At 42.5% G+C, this 25657-nt stretch overlaps 1 protein-coding gene across 4 annotated transcripts; it reads right to left on the bottom strand.

The window, feature by feature from the left end:
- Window positions 1-7977: 7977 nt before the first annotated feature.
- On the bottom strand, window positions 7978-25047 carry scarb1 (scavenger receptor class B, member 1). 4 transcript variants are annotated; one of them, XM_064307920.1, is made up of 14 exons: window positions 24605-25047; window positions 23447-23607; window positions 20046-20187; window positions 19631-19834; window positions 18557-18652; window positions 18085-18200; window positions 16441-16607; window positions 16057-16175; window positions 13213-13286; window positions 12939-12990; window positions 12481-12630; window positions 11665-11712; window positions 11063-11129; window positions 7978-10326 (listed from the first exon to the last, which is right to left on the bottom strand). In XM_064307920.1, the coding sequence occupies exons 1-14, from the start codon at window positions 24722-24724 to the stop codon at window positions 10313-10315; spliced, it is 1530 nt and encodes a 509-aa protein (XP_064163990.1). In that variant the 5' UTR covers window positions 24725-25047; the 3' UTR covers window positions 7978-10312. The 4 variants fall into 4 exon arrangements, with proteins under 4 accessions (XP_064163990.1, XP_064163991.1, XP_064163993.1 ...); XM_064307921.1 differs by having other exon boundaries at window positions 11063-11126; XM_064307923.1 differs by lacking the exon at window positions 24605-25047 and adding an exon at window positions 24338-24538.
- Between the last annotated feature and the right edge of the window lie 610 nt (window positions 25048-25657).

The raw sequence follows: 25657 nt of genomic DNA, 5'->3' as shown, positions 1-25657 counted from the left end.
TGCTTGTCTTAAAGTTGATATAGTAAATAAGGCTGTAATAATATAACTAAATGTATATGTATGAAGTTGGTTTTTTACATTTAGACAGTTTATTATCTGTCTTTTTACAGGACATACATTTTAATAGATAATGATGTTGCTGGGAAAACAGAGATGTGTACAGTGACGTAATAACATGGTTCTCTAGCCCGTGGAAAAGCGAACCGGTTCTTAGAAGGTTCGCAAGTTGAACCAACTGCGAACCGGCACTAGCACCAGCCCAGAACCAGAACTAGGTTCACGTTGGTGGAAGGGGGGCATCTGTCCCTCTGACACCCTCCTCTGCATTATCTGTGCCTCACATCTGTACTGCATCCTCTCTGACACTATCTCTTCTCACTCTTCCTCCTTCCCTCCTTTTACTACATCCTTTCCCATCTATATATGTCAAATTCCCTCTCTCCTGTTGGTGGTATCTGCCATTAAACATATTGGGCAATACCAATCCAGAGATCAAGATGGAGATTATCACACATCTGTCAAATAACACGCTGATCCGGTGCTCCTCAGAAAAAGGACAGTAAACTGAGATAAAGGAATTAGTCTGGAGCTCAAGGGTATTCAGCTATTATTGCAAACTGACAAATGTCTTGACACACACCATGTCTCCGTCAGAGTCAAGCAGGAGACAACAGCAACTCACGCTTAAATAACCATCAGCATCAGGTGTGCAGCTGCAACTGGGTAGATTAAGCATAAGTGAAATGATCAATTAGCCATATCATAAAACCTCAAGATACAAACCATATGTATCACGATATACCACCCCTCCATATGTTTTATGTTTCTATTGAACTTCCATGTGTATAGTTTCTATATATATTTTTTTCTATCAGTATATTTGTTTGTGTGATACCTATGGCTGTTACCTCATGTTTTGACAACATGGCTAATTGATCATTTCACTCATGCATAATCTACCCAGCGGGAGGTGCACACCTAATGCTTCTACTAGTTATTTAAGCATCAGTTGCCATTGTCTCCTGTTTGGCTCTGATGAAGACATTGTGTGTGTTGAGACATTAGTTTGTTTGCAAAAATAGCTGAATTCCAGACTAATGCAGTTGTCTGTCACATGCTATTACTGATATTAAAGAGCTTCTCTGGTCCCAGTACTGTTTTTTCTTCCTTCAGATGCACTTCAAAAGAGTTTGGGAAAATATCCATTTAGTAAGCGCTTGATGTTTTCACAAAGGCTTGTCATATCAGCTGCACTTCAAACACCACATGCGACTCCCCAGAAACACACTCACCTTTACAGACACACACACAAATGTGCACATTTGCAATCACAAAAAAGCATATGAACACACACACATACGCATACATATGTACACGTATGAATAAACACACACCATTATATGCGTACGCGCACACACACACACACACACACACAAACCTACATGAACAGAAACACACACACACACACACCCACCAGTCTGAACGCACACACTCTCAAAAGCAGAGGCAAGAATGCAGCAGTGACCCATCCCATTGAGGGCTAAAGGGAAAAGCGAGCATAGCAAGAGGCGTGAGCACCTGGCTCCTATGGGCCAGGCTATTCGGCTCCCTTCCATTTTGTTAAAAAAAAAAAAAGGAAAATGGAGAAACTGGTGTTCTGTGAAGGTGAATGGGCGACGCTTGCTCAAAGAGCGCAGTCGTGACCCACTCCTCTGGTGATTCGTCAGGCGGGGACAGGCGTTTCTCGGGAGCGCCTTTCCGCGCCTGCCTCCATTCGGCGCGGAGCGGCGTCGGGGGCGACGACGGCGTCACGGACACGCCGCTTCATTAGGGCAGCCCTGAAAACCCCGTTTGCTTTTTATAGTCCTCAGATCAATGGGGCAGGATATTGGCACGGTCTGCATGTTTCCGGGGGTCTATTTCTGCCCCCGAGCGCTGCCATCATTTACATACTGACGCAAAATCTCTGCTCTCGTATGGAAAGCTCTCTCTCTCTCTCTCTCTCTCTCTCGCGCTGGTTCACGTGTTTCATTGGCACGACAGCACATGAATTGCATCGCCAAAGCAAATAATTTGCTAAAATGTACAACAAATACTATAACAACATGGAGCAATGAATGAATAGCAACATGGAAGGAAGTAGTAATTATAATCTGATTGATAAAAAAATTAGCTATTCATTTTATCAGCGATGCTAATAACAACATATCAACACAATATGTGGCTTGTCACGTTTGCCTTGTCAAAAGAACTTGCCCACTCAGTGTCTTTCATTCTTTGGCAAGCAGCGTTGTACTGGGAAGCTAATGGAGTTATGCGTTCTGCCCATAATAAAACAGAATATTTTTGTCGTTGATTACTTTGTAATCAGGGACAGGATGTTTCAGTCTTCCTTACAAAAGTACTGTTCTTAGTATTTTTCACAGTGAAGCAAATGCATCTTTCTCTCAACTACTGGCATATCGTTTCCTCTTGCCAGAGCCAGGAACCTATGCGTCGCTCCCCTTTTCATGTGCCGACATGTGGTCATTGAGTCTGTACCTGGGGCTAATTCAGTGGACAGAATATTCTGTTACTGTACATTTAGAACATCTCCTGAACAGGAAGTTCATTCTGAGCTGTTCGCTCTGTTCTGCAGCTGTCATCAGGTTGAAGACCTGTGGGCGAGACCTATGGGAGGAAGGAACGCTGGCAGTGCTAGGTGTATTGTGGGGCACCGTACAGCAGTTTGGCTGGCCAAAGTGTAACGGTCATGGCAAACTGCTCACAGTTACTCTCTTGGTCACTGAACCTGCAAGGACTGCAACGGGACAGTCAGTTCAGTACCATTTCCTTTAGTCAAAGTTCCTGCTTTGGTGATTTGAAATATGCCCCTGGTCGGTCAGCCTGTCTGTCTGTCTGTCTGTCCTGTCTTTCTCAACCTTTCCTTCATGCTTACTTTCTGTTTATTACATTACAGGCATTTAGCAGACGCTCTTATCCAGAGCGACTTACACAACTTTTTACATAGCACTTTACATTGTATCCATTTATACAGCAGGTATTACTAGCATGCAGTAAGTCTCTCAGGTACAACGCAGTGTCTTCCGATCGACTGCGACCTTCGTAACGCAGTTCAGCGCAGTTCTTACCCTGTGCCACACCCGCCTCGTTTTGTTTATTCAGTCTTTCTTTCTGTTTTTTTTGTCAGGTCCTCATGATTTTCTCCTAATATGCCTCTCTTTTCCCCATTTGCTGTTCTGTCATTTCTCTAATCTTTCCCTTTTTTGTCATCACTGCATCCTTTTCCTTTGTCTTTTATCCTCTCTTTCCTCTCTCCTCTCTCCCCCCCCCATCATTTAATCTGCTGAAAAATGGCCTGTTACTGTGAGCCTCCTCCGTGTTTTAACAAATGAACGGGCCCAATCACAGCAGCTTCCCTCCCCCTACCCCCACCCACCAGCAGACTCAGAATATGCCAGAAAGCTGGGACTTTGGGATTAATAAAGGAGATCTGCCCCCTAGCATGTGACAAATGTGCTTACAGATTTGCATGTGTTGGTGACTGAAAACTCCCTGGTGTCGGGGAGCTTGGCATCGATGCAGGAAAGGAGAGGGTGTTCGGTCCTCCACATTTCATTCCTGTAACTCCGTAAACACCATCTGCCCCTCCTCTAATTCCCCTCTGCACCTCTCCATCCTCTCTCCTTCCTCCTTCCCCTACTCCTGCCCCCCGCTACGCACTCCCCAGTGAAGCATATTCGGAAGGGAGGCTAACCCAGTGGGACCCCCTTTGCTGTGACAGGAAGCTAAAACGCAGGCACACTTAAATGTCAGGTTTATTGGAGCAGAGCACATCTTTTTTTTTTTTTTTTAGAAACCCCCCCCCTCCACTCCTCTATGCAAAATAAAAAGAGGGAGACCACCTGTTACTCTTTGATGCTCTGATCTTATTTGGTACCCAGTCATCCAAACACACACACACAGACACATACTCGCACACACACACACACACACACACTTGCACACACATGCACACGCATGCATGCACACACAAATATGTAAACAAAAAAGAAAGATGGTGAGATGTTCTGCTTGTGTATACCTATCATCCACATACACTACAGTAGTAGTACATACTACTACAACTACTAATTGTATTCTTGGTTTTTATTACATAAAAAAATTGAAATTGATTACATTATTGGGAGTTATTACACTATTGGTAGTTTATTACTTTATTAGTTGCTACAGGGCTATAAAAAGCTAAGATATTTTTAGAGGGTGAATTATTTCCACATGAATTTAAAAACTCTCGACGGGTCAGAGCTATTTTGGTGGCACAAGGGGGACCTACACAATATTAGGCAGGTGGTTTTAATGTTGTGGCTGATAAATATATATATATATATATATATATATTCTGTGGTATATTTGTACACTTACATGTGTGTGCCTGGCTGTACATGTGTATACGAGAGTGTGTGTATCTGTGGCTGTGCATATGAAAGGATGTGTTTGACCTCTGACCCCACTCCCTGATTTGTTTGTGTTTATTGCTACAGCAGGTTATAAAGGTCAGGGTGCAGGACCAGTGATCAGTGATTTTAAAATTCATGAACATGAAATCCCACTGATCTAAAGGAAGGTTGAGATGCTGGCCTTAATGTTATTTTACTCAGAAATTTAAACATATCATTAGTAAAAACTGACTAAAGTCCATTGACCTAATGAAGACAGCTGCTGTGGATTTAGTGTTTTTCTTTTTATCCAACCTGCTCTTTATGTAATTATTCATTTGGGATTATGGGATGTCAAAACAAACCACTAATGATTACAGATGCTCTGTTATCTAATAAGAAATTATCATTAAAGCCAAAGCTTAAGAATAATATGCAGTAAGTAAGACTTAGAAGGTAAAGTACCAAAGGACACTATTTGATATTTTGATATTGAAGATGTTATCTTTGCAATTAATATCAAAACATATCTATTGAAAATTCACAATTTCAAAATTTCAAGGTCCACCGCACTGAATTTGACACTGTATTGGCCCTCTCCAAAGTTACTTAAATGACATCTCCTCAAACACCATTTCACAAATCAACACAGAACTTCCACTGCTGTATTCTTTGTTCTTTGGCTACTCTTTCAAAGTAATTATTTGATTCTTCCACTTATTTCACGAAAATGGTCACATTAAAAAATCAATTTGGTGTTTTTCATAACATGGAGGAACTGGCCGAGTCTGACTGAAGACCCACATGCAGCTAAAATGCCACCTAGTGGTTACATTTTCTAAGAGGCCGGTTAAATTTGGTGCAATTTCCAGCTTAAAGATTTGTCAAAAAAATAAAATCTGGCTTTGTAGACAGCAGACTCTCAGGTTAATAAATCATCTGCAATTAGGTTTCCTGTTCCCATATCCCAAACTTACTCACTGTGTGCTAAAAGATAAAACAGACAAGTATGTTTGGTTTGCACATGGTAAAATGCCATTGTTAACAAATGTAGTGATGCTGCCATTAGTGACTGAAGTTTACCCCAGCAAAACATCCAGATGTCTGAATGCAACATTGCCACACAGGGAACTCTGCATGCGACTTTTTGAAGTAAGCACCAGTCCAGGTATTCATGATAAGGACATTGTCGTATATGGCCTTGATGAGCTCTTCAGCTCTTAAAAAAATGACCCTGCTGCAATTGCACATTGTTAGTGCAAGAGTTAGTTAGTTAGCTGCTAATTCTATGCATGTACTCACAGAATGCGACATGCTAAAACTTGTTACTGGAGGGGAAAAACTGTTTGTGGACTGAGTGCATGTTAAATATGAGTGCTGCCCCCGCCAGTGACAGAGCTCTCTGTCACAGACATGCTTTTCTGTACTAATGCTTCATTGTTTTAGGGTCATGTGATGCCCCACATTACATTTAGATATGCCCTCCCCCATTTCATCATCTTTGTTATTTCAGCGGACAATTATGTGTTGGACCAGTTTGCTCAGAAAGTACGTCTGGCTTGACGCTACACTGAAAGGAGGGAATAACCATGAATCGGATATGACCCGACCGGTCCTGATGGGAGCCGACTAGCGCAGAAAGCCTTTGTCCTGTAATTTCCTCTTTCGGTTCGAATGCATTTCCTGCCTGCGTGCAGAGAACACGAGAGGCATTGCAAAGCGGACAGTTTCCCTCCTTCATCCACTCCTGTCATCTCCGAGTCACACAGTGATGCCAGATGCCTGTGAATTTTTAAAACATATCCAAAGCCAGTAAGCCCTACCCCTTTATTCAGGTCGACCTCCATTGAAAGTGTACAATACTTTCCCAAAATGGACAGCAGAGGTTGCAGTGATGAGTCCAACGAAAGAATTCTATCATCCATTCTCATTTGCTTTTCTCCTCCTCCTGAGAATTGTTTTCTGTCCAGCCATGCTCAGATATTTTTAGTTTTTGGGCATGCCAGTTTTACAGTCATTGACATGTATAATAATTTGGATGAAAATCTGAGTGTGAAAAACACTGCACAATGGAAGGTGTTAATTTACTGATAAATTAGGAAACAGGGTAGGAGTCTGTTCCCTCTCCCTCCATCTTTTTGTGTCACTCTCTTCCTAGGACAGAATGTAAATTGAAATCCTTAAGTTTGGACATTGATGCAGCAAATTACATCACAAACAATTTGTCCCTGTTTCCTGATAGGAGACATAGTTTTCTCCCTATCATTCACACTCCGCCAACCCTCAGTCTGAAACACACAAACCTGTCCTCCAGACACTCATTAGCCACATTTCCAATGCATGTCATTTATTATTTTGTCCAAAACTGCCAAACCAAGTGAAAGACAAGGCAAATTAAGAAAGTGCAACATGCATAGGAGGTCTGACACTAGTGGTGTAAAGCAGTGGTTCTCAAACTCAGTCCTGGAAGACCCCTATGTATGCTGGTTTTCATTCCAACCTCAACAGCAATCCCAGAATTTTAACAAGCTGTTAATTCTTTAAATTAGGTGCTTTTCATGTTTTAGAGCTGGGGTTCTAGAAAGGGCCAGTGTGGGTGCACACACCTGATCCTGATTCTACTAATAAAGGTGCTTAGCAATGACTCTAGTGATTGATTAGTAGAATCAGGTGTGTGCACCCACACTGGCCCTTTCTGGAACCAGCATACACAGGGGTCCCTCAGGACCAAGTCTGAGAACCACTGGTGTAAAGGGAAAGGAGACCAGCTGACAAGCTGATCCACAGCTCCCCCTGCTGGTCTCTAGCTCTACTACAGGACTTTAAAGCCTGAATTTTCAAAAAGGGCCCCCTCCTGATTTGGATTCAGATTCACCCAGGGTCTGTGCTATAGGTCAGTCAGTCCTGTGGCAGTTCCTCATGACAAATGTGACAGTGGTCACTTTGGGTGGCCCTGTTGATCGGAGTATAATCATGGCAAGTAATATATGCTTGAAAACAGGGCCATTTATTGTATCCGCAGTGTTTTTTGTTTTTCTTGAAGCAAAACCATTATTAATAATAATAATAATAATAAATTATATTGTTATTATAGCGTCTCATGCATGTTGGACTGGCTAGTAAGGACACCAAAAATGTATTCTTGTGCAGAAGTTAAAAATTTGGTTGTTTGGTATATTATTTATAGAGAGATGAACATCTGACTGTTTGTAGTTATGGATGTTAAAGGTGGTGCAACCAGTTAAGTTTAAGAGGGCAATTACATTTTTATATGCAATATGGGTGTTTGACAACTTTTATTAAATTATTCAATTTGTTTCATGAAAATGTGTTTTGTTTTGTCCTGTTAGTCTAATATTACATATTGTATAAAGATCAGAAATCATTCAGTGACAAATATGTGATATTAGTAGAAATCAGGCAGGGGGCAAATACTTTCATGGCACTGTTGCTGCTCATCCCCAGTAGGATTTAAAATGCTGCAATTTCTTGCGGAACTGAATTCTCCCAGCTCCGCAAAGAGACGCACAGAACCAAGTGATGTTCGGTAGTTTTTTATTGATGTGAGAAACAGAAGGAGACAGAGGTACCTTCCGGAAACTCAAATATTTAAATTAATTTCATGAGAGCAAGTACAGAAAAGCTGGATGTTCTGAGAATATTTAACACAGCTGGAGAACACATGGATTCAAGTACCATTTGGTTTCTCAAAAACACCAACCCACATTTACATAACTGACCTCATTAGTTGTGCATAGCTTGCTTTTGTTAATAAATCACTGAAGCAAAGTTTGTGCTCATCTCCCCTTCAGTTTGGACACAAACCCAAAAACAAACACTGCTTTTACTTACGAGTTCGAATGAGCTTGTCTCAAAAATGTGAAGGTGGTCTGTTCCACAGGACTATCTGGCCTATCCAAAAGAAGTCTGCTTCAAGTCTGTCTATTTGCCCAAACCTTCAGATAGCATTCCTTACACAACTCCAGACAAAACCCCTAACCACTGCTCACCTCATCCATACAGTACAGCTGCAACAGGACAGATTAGGAGTCAGGTTCTAGCCCACCTATCTGATCATCTTTTGGCACTAGCAAGCGTATTCTTTGGATGTTCATGAAGGTAGTGTAATACAGTATAGTATGTCAACAAAGCAAGAATACGAAAACGAAGCACTTTGAAATTCCAGTTGATTATTCAAAACGATTACCAGTCCCATCTGTACAGTGCAGATGAGACAGACTGTGGACAACAACCCCCAACAGTACAGGAAGTGACAGTACCCCTCTGGAGGTTCTGCCCTATCAGCACCGATGAATCACATAAAAAAGGGGTTGTGAGCAGTGCCTACAGCTAGGCAGACAGCAGCAGACCCACACATTGGTAGAGAGCACAGACAAACTGGTGGGTGAGGTTCCTGTGAGGCTTCAGCTTACCCCAGGGAGACCTTGGCAGTGGCAGCAGTGCATTGAGGGATATAAAGCATCCCATCATTTGGGTTAAATTCTCAGACTTCTCAGTTAAGGAAAATGTGGCCCTCCTGACCACTACCTGATACCTTGTGTTCAATCAGTGAATGGTAGACGAGAACCAAAGAGCACTTCCGTCAGAGAACTCTGTATGGTGTGTATGTTGGTCTTAAAAAAATAAGGAGTGGAATAACCTCTACAACCATCTACAATTAACAGTCATCATGTATGCACATATTGTATATATTCTTTTTTTTACTCTCGAAGGGGATATAGTTTCCCAGTGTTTTCATTAGCATGATAAAATTGGTCTTTGCTATGAAAACAGAACATGACAAAAGCAGTAAAACCCATTTTTCTAGAACAGACATCTAAATTAAGATGAGGTACTGTTTTTAAAAACTGCCAATACTAACTACAGCTGACAATGGTATTGGTATATGGGGTGACACAGGAGGTAAGAGCGGTTGTCTGGCAGTCGTAGGGTTCCCGGTTCAATCCCCCGCCCTGGGCGTGTCGAAGTGTCCCTGAGCAAGACACCTAACCCCTAGTTAGTTAATCAACCCGAGTTGATTGGCAGCCTTTCATCGTTGGTGTGTGAATGGGTTAAAGAGAGGCATTAATTGTAAAGCGCTTTGGATAAAGGCGCTATATAAATGTAGTCCATCCATTTATTTAGTCACTTGACATACTGCAAATATTACTTTCAAAATATTTTAAACTTAAAGGACTACATCATGATACTGTATAATTAATCTAATCTCAGATTTAATTTTCCCTAAAAAAACAAATAATAAAACACACTGCAAACACATCACCCAAGGTCCAATGTCCTCATCTGTACCTTGTGCTTCGCGGTCTTTCGTTTCTCTTTGATTTCTATCATTACATAGACTGGAGCTGACAGTCTACACAACAGAATTTGAGAACCATTGTGCTCCTAGGATATTCTCTTATAATATATATATATATATATTTGCATTTTCCTTCTTATTTGTCTAATGAGTGGGCATGAATAAATCAGCTGCGACTGAGCAGTAACTGGCACCAAATTCAGATCCTATGATGTGTTCTGAGTGATACCGGCTCTGGAGGGCTGAATTTTTGGGAATGGGGGGCGGTGGGTGCCTAAACCCTCTGCTCTCCCATCCAGGGACAACTATACAGCTGTCCTTGGCTCTCAAACGCATATTCTCGCCAGCAGCAGCACCAGGAAGGGAAGGGTGTTAGTAGCAATCCCAGCAGAGCGAGGGGGGAGGAGTGAGTGTGGATGGGCGGAACAGGCATAGGCGTGCAGGGCTATGATTGGCTGCCGGTCAGACTCAGTCCGTGCCGTCCGGCAGTAAGGGGTCTTTCCCGATAGTGGAGGTCCTTGGGTCTGTGTTTGGGTGGGGCAGCTCTGCCTTCTCAGAGCCGCTCTTCTACAGGGGAACAAAATGAAGAAAGACAGAAGCTGAGCGATTCAGACCAGCACAAATGGATCTGCCAGGCTACCGTGACGTCCATGCAACCCACAACTCCCATGACTTTCTGCTGATGCCGGATGGTGCAACACCAGACCTCTGACACAATGAATCCCGAGATCCATCCACACCAACACCCCTCTTTTTATTGTTACTGCTGAGTCTTTATTTAACTCTGCTTATAAAGAGAAAAAAAAAAAAAAAAAACACCATTTCAATTTGAAGAACGACACATTTTCCCACTAGCACACAGTTAACTAGTGGCTTAAAGACTAAGATGGAGCAGATCTGAATGAGCGCTACTGGAGCAGAGTGCATGGGCAACACACAAAACATGGACCAGATTTGGGAGTGATGAGCAGCACTTATGGCCCCTCAAATCCTCTCACAAGCTCTAACATGAAAAACAGACCACGGACACTGCACACGCACAAAAAAAAATTATGCAATGTAACGAGCCCACCTTAAATGCAAAAAAACAGCGGAAAATCTGGGAGAATTAACCAGGGCGCCTGAAAAATAAATATCTAAGGATCAGATCATTCCAAAACCCAAACTGCTGGCTGGTCTCAAAAGAAGCCGGCGTGCGGGGTGAAGAGTGGTGAGTATGAGGCGGAGTTAGGAAGGTGCCTGTGGGTCCGCTAACAACCAGAGGAACTTTTCAGAGAAGACCCGTGTCAAGTGCAATACCCACCTGCTACAACTTTCCCCACTTGCTTCGAATCAGCGCTCGACTCTTTTCCTGTGCCTTTTATGCTCTTCTAAAAGACAACAAACCCTCATTTAATCCCAATAAGCTAGAGACCGCTAAGAATCTGATTGAGGCCGCTGCGTACAGCTGGCTTTGCTGCTCATCATTGATCGATGTCATCGCCAGTTCGTAGTTCAAGCATGCACCTGGATCATTTTCTTTCATTCGTGGTTTGCATATCTTTGCAAGAAAAAGCTAAGTGATCCATTTAAAATGGGACCATGTGGCTTATCCAAAATCACCGTAAAGTTGCTATTTGCATGGCCATGTGGCAAATTTCTCTCATGCCTTAAAAAAATCTGGATATTTAAAGATTTTTGCCAGAGAGGTACAATGATTACAATGAGCCATTACATTTTAGACTTCATAGTCATACAAACACATTTTTGAATACAATGTTTTTGGACACAATAGCAATTATGAATAAATCAGTCCAATAATTGATCACCGATTAGTTTTGAGCTGATCATGTCAAATATGATATCATTGATGTTCTTGGAAGAACAGGAGGAGATTTGAAAGTAATTTTTTGTGGCGTGACGAACCCCTCCATCCTGTGACTGCGCATCAACTTTTGTTGCACTCTCAGACCTCTGCAAGAAAACAGCGCAACTTGGATTCCCAGTTTCAGACAAACGTAATTGCAAATTCAAATGCCAAAAAATAAAAATAACACATGGAGAATTGTATGTGAATTGCCAAATAAACTAAAAGAATTATGCAGTCAAGATCACAGGGACAGTTATATTTATATATATATATATATATATGCCTAATGTTTATAGAAATGCGCATCTAGCTAGAATAAACTATTACAGGCAGGGACACAATGCCTTCAAAGATAAGCCATGCACGTGACATACGGAAGATGGAATGATTGCACGTAATAATATTTCCAAACTAGCCTTCATCACAGTACACAAAAACGACAGAAGGAGTGTCCTGCAACACAAGCCAGACTTTGACTCCACGGGTCAAGATAACCTTGACTTGGCTCACTCAGCCCTTTTCACTGAAGCAATTGCTGAAAAACTGCTGCTTTTGTAACAAGGATTATTACATACATAAACTAATAACAATGTGATGAACAAACAAACACAAATTCCAAGAACTCAAATCACCTATAAAGAGGACCAGAGGCAAGACCTTATGATTTCAATGAACCTCTGCTGTTAAACCGGATTGCACTACTAGCATTTGAGGGGACTTTTCTACCCTGCCCACCAAGAAACTGACCTGCCCTTGCACTGGTTAGCCCCCCCCCCCCTTTTCTTTTTTTAGTTTAGGTACTTCAGGCATATAAATAAGGGAAATGCGGATGGTGAAGTGGGGGAGGAATGCGTCTGTGGTCCTTAGATTACCTTACGGCAGAATCCCAGGATAGTGGCCCCTACTATGGCGAGACAAAGGCCCAGCCCAATGAAGATGAACTGCATGTACTCCATTACAGCAGGCAGCACCACCAGGTTTGTGTAGAAGGTTTTTAGTGCAGGGCCATCGATGTACCCTCTCTGCAATGGATAAGAATCTGTAAGCTTGTGTGCGGCGGTGGGTGGATTATCCAAAGCAAAACTCGGGGTGGCCATGGGCCTTACATCCACAACAAGGAAGTGTCAACTAGGAAAAACATTTCTTAGAAGTGGACATTGCGCTGGGAATTGCACGCTAGCTGGCATGTTTCACTCGCATCAAACTTTTCAATGAAAATAAGACCAAACCACAAGATGCATATAAATTTATATAAAATGTATTAATTGACACAGGTCAAATTTGGGTGCGTCAGTCTTTCACAGAGGGAACGTTGTCAGCAACAACTTACCTCTTCAAACCAGATCATGGGCATAACCACCTCAGATATCTTGCCCGTTTCGCTGAAACAAGACAAATTTTAATTCTCTATTAGGGATATGAACATACAGAAGGAGCATATCCAACCATACCTGCAGCATACTTCATACACTCTTTATCCCAACTGCCAATTTCAGCCAGTATCACATTAGCGTTTTCACTGGAGAGAGAAAGATTTATCATGGTTCTACTGATCCCAGTGATCATCACCAGGGCAACTGGGGGGACAGTCCCCTTGTACTTACGTGACGCCCAAAATCTTTTTCATATACAGGTTGAGCTGCAGCCGAATGGACACGTTCATCGGCACACCAGTCTCCTGAAACAGAAACAGCGTGTGAGGTGTGCGTGTGCATGTGAGTGAGAGGCACACACACGGTACTATCCAAATATGCCCGTGATCCCTGTCCCCTGACAGTGCTCCTCTGCCCATGTAGATTCCCCAAACGCTGTGGTTCCAAAGCCCAAAATCCACTTATTATGGAAATCACCAAAAGTCCATTTTTAAAAATCAAATAAAAATGGCATTTGGAAGTGTGGTGGCACTCAGTCCAGGAGAGGGCAGTCTGCAGCCACGCCTACTTGTTGAGTGGGCACACACACCTGGGTTATGCTGGCAAATCAGCGCAGGGTGGTATGCTTTGTCCCTTGGTGGAGAGCTGACACCGGGAACTGGGAGAAAACGAGGGCGAGAAAGGGGGAGCTGAGCAGGGATGCTGGATTTGAGAAGCTTAGCAGCTGAAAGGCTGATTAGCTGAAGGCTGAACAGCTGAGAAGCTTTCCCTGCGTTTGGTAGTTTGGCATTGTCTTTCTTTTTAAGCTTATTATTTGCGCCTTTGGTTAATGAAGATGCTCTCGTCCTCACCATCAGTAATAAACTGGCAGTGAAAATCAGTCATGCCTCAGTTGCCCTCTGTTCAGCAATTCTTTCCCTCCCAGGGTTGTCACCTGGCATGTGACAGGTGGAATTCCATTTTTCCACCCACTAAAGTTGGAAGTAAACTCCAAATTCTGATAGAACATGAAAGTACATCGAGTGCAGACTGATGCAACCCAAACATCAGTTCAAGGTTCCAGAACAAAAGTTCCCTTAATGAAATATAAATCAGCCCTGAAGCAAACCCACAAAGTAAAATAAAAAATATTAAAAAGCTGAACGACCAGTCCTTTCTGCAAAAAGCGGCAAATGTTCCCTCATCCTAGCAGGATAACACCCTGAAGACAGAATTAGTCATTTTGGCTCTTATTTGGCAGGAAATTGTTCAAACGTCATTAGACAATCAGGAATGCACATCCTTCCATTGTGGTTAAGAGTGCTCATCTTCAGAACACGCTCGCTCCCCAAACTGTGAAACCCATGAGCAAAATAATCTCAAAATGGCAACTGGAAATAAAGCAGTATGTGACAGAAACTAATTCTTACTATATATAACAGGCAGGTGATCAGTACCCTCAATTTGCATTGGTGTTTTTTGTGGTATTGCCCAACTCAGAAATATTCTACTGGATGACCATAGACAACAGGATAAGATAAAGAAACATCTGTGCTCACAGTTATCTTATCTCAGTGCCATCTGCAGAACTGGTTTTCTTTTCAGGGAATAAACAAGAGGGGAAAGTGGGATACAAGGGGTGGCAGGGGATGTGCACCAATCCCTGAGTTCTGAGAGCCTCACCGCAAAGTCCAAACGGCCTTTCATAAGAGCTAACACCCTTTTCTGTGAGGTTGCCTCACGTGTCTCTCTCAATGTTATTTTCACTGTGGTGCAATGCAAGCATTGTAATGCCATAAAGCCATTACGATCTACCTTCAAATCTAATTCATGGACATTTCCAATTAGCCCTTCTGATAAGGTATGGGCAATTTAGACAAAAAGATAAGCGAGCAATTACAACCTGGCGAATCAACAAGGTCCGAGTGTTGTGTCACCTGAGCTGTTCAAGGCTTCGGGAGGGGGCTATCCCCACGCATAAAGACACAGGCGCAAGAACACCACGTAGCTGGTTGGACAGATTATTTGTTTGGGGACTGAGACAGAGTTGGTGTAGGCTACGAGTCCACCCGAAACTGCACGTTAGGGGGCGGAGGGGTCCGGGGGATAAAGACAGCCCAACCCAACGTGGCTATTATACCGGAAAAAAAAATAATTAAAATAAAAAAACACTTTGGGCTCAAACAGATAAGGAGTGTTTTTGTAGCCAATTCAGATAAGCCCAAAGTGGCCTCACTTTTACAGTCAAACAGCATGATAAGAAACATTGTATAATCATACCTTCAGGTCATCACACTATACTCTTGACTCTCGATTCCTAAACGTTACCCTCACACAGATAAGCTACTGACTGCTTCCAAAGGTCATTTTAACTGTAGAGTTTGGTCAAATTCTCTATAAAAAAAAATAAACATGCCATTTGAAAAATCATCATATATTTATAAGCATTTTGCAGAAAAGATTTTTTTAAATATGCTGATAAGCACATCTTGACTGTTGGTTGACAAGGCGTGTTGTCTCAACACATGAGAAGCACATTTATACAGTAAGAACACTTCCTACTCAAGCTTCTCTTCTATTCATGGATCAAATGTATCTCTTTCTTGAGGTCTCCTGAACCTTTCATCATTGCAATGCATCACTGCATTTATTTTCTTATATTAGAAGATCCTGGAAAATGTACACATTACATATTAACCACAATTTGAATCATGTGCATGAAAGACATTTTGTAGGATCCTGCACAATTATACAGCTTTTAGTCCTGAGATCACTGCTCAATTCCAATACACGACACTACCACTTTTCCACACGGTTGCTCTCTTTTTACTATTATTAGAAAATCAGTACCATAATCAGCCTATCACCATGACAACTGCTGATCTGTCAAAAAGAAAACCTTCCCAAGTCGCTCCCACCAGCAAACCCGAATAACATCAAAGTCACACAAAACTTACGTATGTACGTCCAAAAAAAGAACAAACTTCTTTTCTTCCCCCATTCACCAGCACACTACTGTTAACAAGAGAATGTGAACCAACTTTCATACGTTGGGTTATGAACCCATATGTCATTACCGCAAGTGGGTTTACTTACAGGATGGATGTCGATGAAAAGGCCGTGCTCATGTTCGGTGGGTGCCAGCCCAAGGACGAAGGTCCGCAAGACAGGGTCAGCGTTGTAGAAGTGTGGGTGTGAAATGAAGACTGGGGCATCTGTGGGTGTAAACAAGTGAGGAATTCTGAGAGTGAGTGTGGGAGACAGTCGGAGCATAAGAGAGTTAAGAGAGTGACCAAGCGAATTGGTAAGTCAATGAGTCTGCAAGTAAATCAGAAGTGTCCCTGCAAACACACTGACAGACAGTCTCAAAACTGGCCATTGGGTGCTTTCTGCCTGCGTTTTAGGGGTTTGAGTGTGTGTTTGTGCCTCCGATTCAGACGGTCTCCTGCGTGCTGGTTTTCCTGGGTCAGAGGGACTCACTGTTCCTACAGCTGCTCACGTTCAGGAGGCCCGACTGCCTGCAGGGACAGAAGCCCTCGTTGGGTGGGTAGACAGAGCCGTTGGCAAAGAGCGTCGTTGGTGCCACAAAGCGGTACACTGGGATCCCCTCCATCTCCCCTGGCCTCTGGTACACCAGCTCCATGGACCTGCCCGCACCAATCGTTTTTACTCACAGCACAGATTTGAATAAGGACCCCACCAAAACCAGAACATTAACGATCTACAGAATTATTGTTAACCAGGGGCTATTAAAGGGAACGTGAAGCACTCGGTACTATGACTCCTTTGCTTTTTACCCAAGATAAGATATGGTCCTGCATTCAAATCTGGAAATGACCCACATTTGCTAGAAAAATAAGCTTTTTTTGCAGCTACTAGTCATCTAAGAACAAGCTAGGCTGTGAGGTCACTGGTTTAGGTTTATGGTGGCTGCTCAAGCTATTCTTATTCCTAGGACTCATTCCAATCACTTATTTTTACCTCCTAGCATCCTTTCCTCACATCCTTACTTTGCTCCTTAGCCCTACCCATTGAAAGGACGCAATGAAAGGTCCCCATGGATGACCTCAATGAAAAAACAATATTGAGAACCCAAGGAGAGTCCTTTTGAATTGCCCTGGGATGTTCAAATGAGTATTATTGAACAAAACTTCATTTTCACGAACTGCCTCTGACGAGACCGCAACTCCTGTGCCACTGGCAGGCTGCCCTGAAATGGCCTGTGGGACGGGGGGGGTGATGGTTCTTCAGTGACCACTTCATTATAAAGTAGGATTACGTGGAGCAGGGGATCTTTGAATGTGGACAAACAGACTTATCACTATTCATAATAATCAATGTAACCTGAAGCCACCAACAAAAAGTTGTCAACCAGCCAATGCCTAGACTATAGTCCTAGAGAAAGGTCCTAGAGCAAAGAGGCAAAGGAAATTCAGGACAAGCTGACTGTCTATCACTACTGTGTTAAAATGCACAGAAATGATTAATCAAATTAAATTCCAATGCAGCAGACTCACTGGCAATATCATCAAGGAAATGTCCTCAATTTAAACATAATAAATTTAAAAAACCCATAGTATCAGGCTTTAGGAAAAAACTAACCGTTTCACACCCAATGGTAGCAAATGTCAAGGATCATAAATATTGCTGTTAATGATGAAAAACCGCTTTAGCACAAACAACAATCTTTTACTATCCAATATAAAGAAATGAAAAGTCATCTTGTGCACACTTAACCAATCTGTTTTGGAGGCACTCCATTTGTTTATTTCGTTACATCGCTAAAATAATTTCCCAACCCTATAAGAAACAGCAGTCTGTCACGCATTTTCAATTAAGTCATGGAAGGTATAAAAAGTTGCATAACAGTGAGGCAAGAGTCACATCTAGAATTTACAATGTCGTGCCAAACACAACAAATAAATTTAAAAAAACATTTTATTCAATATGCAAGTATTCCTTCTTTTAAAACCTCCACCAGCCTCAAACACTTATAGGTCACACAAAAAAAAAAAAAACTCTTGCTCCTTAATCCCATGCACCATAGGGCTGACTTTCAGTGAAGTGATTTGGGGCAACGGTAGTAGGTAATGGGAGACCTTCTTAGCATTTGGAGGGGGTTACCTGCAGGCATCCGGACTGTAGAAGGGCAGTGTGGACTCTGTGGTCATGAAGGGGGGCCACATCTGTCCTGCTGTTCCATTTATCATGTTGCACTGCTTAGTCCTCCAGTAGTTCACCTGCATTCAGTGTGTGTGTGTGTGTGTGTGTGTGTGTGTGTGTGTGTAGGTAAAACAAGTTGGGTAAAAGAAATAGGAGGCTAACCAAACGTTTAAGATGCAATGCACACACATGAAATCCCGAGAACAGCATTTCACCACGCGAGCACATCGAGAGAACACCATCCCCTGAACATTTCTTGCGCGGTGACTCTGCTTCTGAGCTTTAAGGTTGTCCCTCAAATTCTGAACTCTTCAGCACCGCAGTACAAGGAACTTCCTTCCCCCTCCCCCTCCCCCTCCCCATCATGTGGCAGCCAGCGCAGCTCACGGCACGCCAGCCACAATGTGTTTCCTGACTGGACGGCCTGGCTCACCTCCTTCAAGCCGTTCCACGAGTCCACTTTGTGGACCCTCCTGATGTCGTCCTGACCTGTGAACACGGTGAACAGTCCCGTGTTGGAGTTGTTGAACTGCAGACAGCCAGAAGGAAACGGGGCATTAGAATCTGACCCCGGGGAAAAGGTCACAGGCCAGACAAGCAGCCTTTAGTCCACACACACATTTGGCCCCAGCTAAGGCACAGTAGACATGCTGTACCAGTCCTAAATAGTACAATTCAACTGAAACAGCCCTTTTAAAAACTCTTCACATGAAGTTTAGATATACACACAGAAACAAATATATAAATATACACAGGTACACAAGGGGGACAATGCAAAACCAACAAACATTTATACACTGCTCTAATATGACCTTTTTTCAGCCTGAAAGCAGAGAGGGTAACAGACAGAGGAAGGACCACAGCTGAATAAGTGCCATGACAGGATTGAATCCCCACCCGTGTCGGGGGGAATCTGGGCCAGCCTATGGACTGTGTCACATGTCTCGCCCCACGGATTCTAAACGTCCATTAAAAGCTCCCAAATGCCCTTTGCTACTTTATTGGACATTTATTGAAATTTTAAAAATCCATCCTCTATGCACATCAGTACTTGCCTGCTGTCAACAGAGCAATTTGCATGCAAGTATAACGCTAACATCGAAGACTGGTCTGCCAAACATGACAGAACTTTACAGTCTGAATCTCAAACCTGACATGACAGCATTACATTTACAACTACCAGCCCTTTTTGCTCATTTTTATTATCCGTCTTTGTTGTATGCAGACAGCACTGTTTTTAAAAATCTAATTTAGTCAGCTGAAATGTTGTCAGTTTTCTGCAAATCAATGCCATTGAGAAAATTTGACTGATAAGCCTCTGTCCTTTGCCAACATATTGACACAAGAGGGTTGTCAGTTTTCTGCAAATCAATGCCATTGAGAAAATTTGACTGATAAGCCTCTGTCCTTTGCCAACATATTGACACAAGAGGGTGGTATGTTTGGTTTGCGCAGAAAGTGGTCAATTGTTACATGGCCAAAATCTGCACCCATAGCCAGAACTTACCTCAGCAAAAAGGCCAAACTTGCCACTGGAGGGCAGCATGCCAGGGAGGTAGTTGTTTAGGAAATCCACCAGCTTGCTGTCATAGCCCCACATCAGCTCGCCCACTGGCTTGGTCAAGAAAGCAGTCTCACCGAAGGCCTTGAACGTGGAGCTCATCAGCAACCGCACTGCATACGGCATGTTCTCCATCATCACTGCAGCACCCTGAGACACACACGACGCGCGCACACGCACAAAAGTGCTATAAGCAGGCAGGTCACCATTGTTGATAGACAGGTAGGCGTCCCAGTAGAAATACGCTGGTTTTTATAAAGACAGTCTTTGTCTTGGATGACAACACAGGTAATTCGGTCAATGAAAATGGGAAAACTTGTCAATTGTAATGAGGGATTTTTATAAGCCAAAACCCTCATACCAGAACCAGCATGTTAGGGATGGTGACCACATCAGACTCGTTCCCCGCAGACATGTTCCTCATAAAGTGGTACTGACGGTACTCCCGATAAGAAACAGTGTTGTTGGCATGAAACGTGATGTTGTCCTTCTGACGGTATTCCCTAAAACAGAACAAAGGAGGCAGACAGATGCTATGTTAGAATCAAACATAGCTTCAGATACGGACAGACACTGGGCCCCAAGGACAGGACTAAGTGGCAGCCAAATGCTATGGCAAGATTGTGCCAATTCTTTTTGAACTGTTAATCCAATGCAAACTACAGCCTGCGTATTCATCATCTAAACAGCTTAGCAGTCACACTTTCGGTTGGCCGGAAAAACAACACCAAAAAATACACATGAACACTGAGGAAATTTGAGGAAGTTCCTACCAACACCAAGTCAGCTGAAAACATCCCTTGACTTGTATTTTTGGAAAGAACTTTCAACGAGCACATGACAATGAAGGACATAGGTCGAGGCGGGGGGGAGGGGGGGGGGGGGGGTTTACTTGGCTTCCTTTAGTCATGTCCTGCACATGCATAAAACACAGCTGTGGGGAGATGGCAGCAGTATGGATGTAATAATGGTTGCCCTTCTCACCATTAGCTTTGCTCAGAAATAAGCCATGAAAAAATCCCAGCAATTTACCAAAGACTCATCCAATCAACACTTACGCAAACGACTGTAGATACACCCCAGGGTGTAAAATTAACACCCACCATCCGCCAAATGTGGGTGATTTTGCGGAGTGGTTGGTAAATTTGTGAGGCTCACACGCCACAGTGGCGGATGAATGTATTGCTCCCACTGTCGTATTTAGCCTTTAATACTGATTGCCTGGTAAGAAAAGGTGAGTGGTTGGTAGAAGTTGAGAATCTACCAGACACAGTGGCTCGTGCATAAAAAAAAGTTAATTTTACACCCTGATATACACACAGGCCACTGTATTAGATACACCTGCATGTTAACACTAGTAGCCTGCTCCTTAAAACCACAAAACATATGTCTGCAACTCAACATAGAAAGCATGCAGACATGGTGAACAGGTTTAGTAGTTGTTCGACCACACATTAGACTGGGTGATCCAAGCAGATTTTTTGACCAAGGTATGATTGCCGGTGCCAGACGAGGTTCCAGCATCTTAGAATCAACATGTTGTCAAACCAATGCAAGTTAGGAGTCAGGTGGGCTCCTTTTGAATTACTGCCATAATTAACTAATTTGTACCACAACCCCTGCAATTACAAAATGTTCTACACTTTAACTGCTGAGCCATGAAGCAAGACGGGAGTTGGGGGCCCACACTGGGAGGGGAAATACCATGAGCACATAAATGTCAGTGGCTGGGGAGAGGTCAGAGGAAAGTAGGCCAAGAGAAGTGCTGGATTAGCATTAGCCAGAAACATAGCACACAGCCAGAACAGAAAACCCAGACAAAAACAGGATTTAAGGTTTTATACCAGTGAAAAAAAGAAGTGAAAGAAGAACAAATGCTTCCTTTCAATGACGAGAAAAGAGAAAAAAAAAAAAGGCCCATGTTCAGGTTCTCACCAGGAGTGTGCACCTGGTTTACATTCCTCCTCCCTCAGTCATGCATTGCTTTGGGTTAAAATAGAACACACCATGGTGTGTGGTCAACTACTGGAAGGATGGCAGAGAAAGCACAACCGCTCATACACTTTCAGAGATTAATTTTAAGAACAAAGAATAACGCATTGGACTGCTGCATTAGCTGTATGTGTAATTATGCCGTGTGTGTTCTTCACTTGTTAAACCATAATGTGTGTTGCTGCCGGGTGTCCAGTTTTTTGCTTTGCTCCATGTACTGCCCTTCGTGCGCAATAATGTGTTTTGGCACAGAGCAGCTGTAACTACTGCTATGTAATGCGCTATATGATTTAATCAATAATTACCACGAACAGACCTTCACCCCTTACACAAATAACTAGTCAACAAAACAAAATGCATGCTGCAGATAAGAAAACATTAAACCCCAGGAACTTGCTCGCTGAAGAGTGAACCATGATAACTTAAGTCCATCAGCTCTCTCCCGGAATGTTTCAGTACAAATATATTAAACACAATAAGATCTATTTCAGGCCTGCAAAGAACGGTGCTTTAGGGTTTGTAAAACATACCTCAACTGACTGGTCTGAAGGCTAGATCACTAACACACACAGAAATCCCCACCAGCCCACTCACCCACTAACCCATCATACAGATTTGATTAGTCATGCCACTGCAAAAAGGCACTTTGCAAGTCACGGAAAGAAAAATAAAATAATAATAATAATAATAATTGTTTGTTTTAATTGCTCATGATTATACTTGTGATATATAGCAATAAGTAGTAAAACCTTTTATGGTCCTGGAAAAATGCTTTCTAACAAAGTTAAAATGGAAAACAGACGATTTACCTAAACATATCATACTTTACTATCTGTTGAAAGATAAGATGACCCATTTCATACACAACTGATCCCATGTTGGCATCCATTTGTTTTCATGCCCGTGTGAACTATGAGAAGTAAGAAAAATGACCAAACTTTCTTCCAATTAAAACCTTTTTACAAAAAGAAAAACATGGGGGGGGGGGGGGGGGGTAAACACAGTGACATTAAATCACATAAAAAAGTTTGGTTGCTTCAAAGACAAGCGAGACCCAGGTGATATCACTGGAGAATAAAGTAAAGTTCCTTCACAAGGAGAGAAGACAGGCAAAGCAGGGTAAAGCCCTGGCAAGTGAGCTTTAGACATCAGAGCATCACCCATCAGAGTAGCCAGGAAACTTGTGACTGAGTTTATCATTTTGAATTCTGGAATGCAGTTCTCCACCTCTCAAGGAAGTGCTCCATCAGAGGTGCTGCTGGGAGGCTATTGGTCTATTTCACTGGTGTATTTCATCCACGCAGTGCACCATTAACCAACATAATATATCCAAAACACCAGCAGAAAGCAGATTTGACAACCAAGTCCCACAGATGGACAAACTGCATTGTATTTACTACCGTGTAATGCTTTTGCATAGAATAAAACAGCATCAGCTGTGAGACACAACTCTGGTCCACATTTTGATAAACGCCAATAACCCTCTGAAAGCAATCAAAAGACTAGTTAACTTTAAAGCAATTACACAGATCTGACTAATCAGAAACCTCTGTGATACCATTTGTCCCAAATATTAGGAAGTATTTATGGACTATTTATAAAAAAGTGCAGCGATTTCTACATGGTGAAACGAAAATACAGAGTACACAGCCAAATTATAAAAAAATACCCAAACATTATGGTGCTCACTATAGATTATGCATATGGAAATATGTATATGTGATTCATATTTATATACAGTGGGAGTGTACAATGAGTTACAGTTCTTACTTGTACACATAAGGTCCTCGTTCCTCCAGCATTGGCTTCTCTCCAGCAAGGACCTCACTGGGATTAAGCACATTGAAGAAGTACACCGACATGAAGAAAGGCACTGGGATGTCCTTCCACATGGTGTAGGACAATCCATTATTGGGGTTGATCTCCACATTCTAGAACGACAGAGGTGGAAAGACGGTGGATCTCGTAAGAGAAAGCAACACGACAGTCTGTAAATGTACAAACTCAACGAAGTAGACAACATTTTTCACCATGACAGCCAGAAGAATGTACTGTAAATCTCCAGCTAGCTAATTTAACATGCTACAACAGCACAACAAATCGTAACAGGATAGCCTCACTTCAGTTTGAAGACATTTTGAAATAGCGAAAATGCATTTTTATTGCACTCTTGTCCAGTCAAACTGGGCGAGATCCCATATTCTGCGCCCCGTGACACTTTTCAATATAAAGCAGATGGAATGTTCACTTCTTTCCCAATTAGACTACATGTAACCCGAGTTGGCAGTTATACAACTGGCGCATAACATCCCATATATAGTGGGTAGATTTTTGAATCATGCAACGAAAATAAAAATAAACGGCAAAACTGCGTGCGAACTAAAACATTAGGCTATTGTTATTGGCAGCCTTGGACTACTGTACATTATGCACCTCCTTCCATCACTGAACCACAGTAGGCTAATCAGATTTCTTTTCTTTTAAGATAAAAATATTAAAACCTTTTCTTCACATAATCACCAGTCTCTGTCGTGTCGCATATTAGGCATGCGCTACACTTCTCAGATGTATGTATCGGTTGGATTAATTAAAAGGAACATATCGATACAATTCCAGGGCTGCACAACAAAGCAGCTAAAATGATTTGCGGCGCAAGATCACCTGTGGATGAACTGAAACAGATTTGGGTGAAAATATTTGCAATGAGCGCTGGTCCAGATGTGAGACAACGAAGGGCAGAAAGTCCCTGATGCACTAAATCTATTAATGGAATTCAATTTTAGAAATGGGACGAACGATTTTAATTCTCTCATTTACACTATTATTAACTACAAATTAGAGCATAGTGTACAGCTGGGCTATAGCAGTAGTGCCCGAATACATAGCCATTACATTCAGTGAGCTTTTAGTTTTGAAACGATCACTCACCTTAACTATCTGGTCGTCGATTATTATCGGTCCTACGAACAGAATAATCACCCCAAAAGTAAATGTCAAGACCCCTGCAATTACAAGTCCTGCCGCTACCTTCGATCTGGAAATAGACATCGTTTACAGGCTACTCTGGCGGTATTAATGTGCTAAAAGTGCAGAATTGGTGCAGACGCTGTCAGTCCCCACTTTGAGAACAGAAAAACAAAAGAAACGTCGCTGTTTACAAGTTAGCTGTTAGTTACGACAAAGCCAGCTACAAGAGAAACTTCCTGACGGTACCGACATCAGCCGATCTTTGCTGAATTAGCAGGTCCCATACAACTCTAATACTTGGAACTGATTTTAAAGTCCAATTTCGTGCCGATAAGCCTCGCTTTATAGAGGGCGCATCAAACCCTTGATTAGGAGCAGCCATTCTGCGTGAATGTACTTCCCTGACCAAGGATTTCTGGGACATGTAGTGTTAGTTACCTTATTGGTTCTCCCAAAGCCCCTCGTGCGTGGTCCCTGTATCCTGCCCTAGCCCTTCTATGATCTCCCGGATTATTTTGTTTTTAATCCAATATTTATTTTTATGCTATTTGTAATGTTATGTACAGTGCTGTGTATTGATATGGAAAAAAAAAAAAAAAAATCAAAAACTAAGGACACGATGACTGATTTTAGAATGTCTTCACCCAGCCCCAAACTGAATTATGAAAGGTGGTTGGCAGCCTCATTATGTTGGTGAGTAAAATAGTGGGGGCTGAGACAGGCCTAGCTCCTGTGCATTTATTACAAGCAGGTCCTTAGGAAGCCCAAGGCCATTTTAGACAGTCCTGACCACCCCCTGCAGAAAGTGTTTGAGCCCCTGCTGCCAGGCTGTCGTATTAGGGGGCCTGTCAGGATGACTAAGAGATCCAAGGATCATTTTGACAGGCTTAGCATGAAATAACCTGTGCTCATTAATGTTCACTCTCTCTGCCCCTTTGCACTGTGATACTGAACACTCTTTGCACCTTGCAGAAATGTGGTTTTCTTCACTTCTGACAAGATGTTGCATTCTTG

The sequence above is a fragment of the Anguilla rostrata genome, chromosome 14 (assembly GCF_018555375.3).
Source record: "Anguilla rostrata isolate EN2019 chromosome 14, ASM1855537v3, whole genome shotgun sequence".
Lineage (NCBI taxonomy): Eukaryota > Metazoa > Chordata > Actinopteri > Anguilliformes > Anguillidae > Anguilla > Anguilla rostrata.
This window is presented reverse-complemented; position numbering and strand designations above follow the sequence as displayed.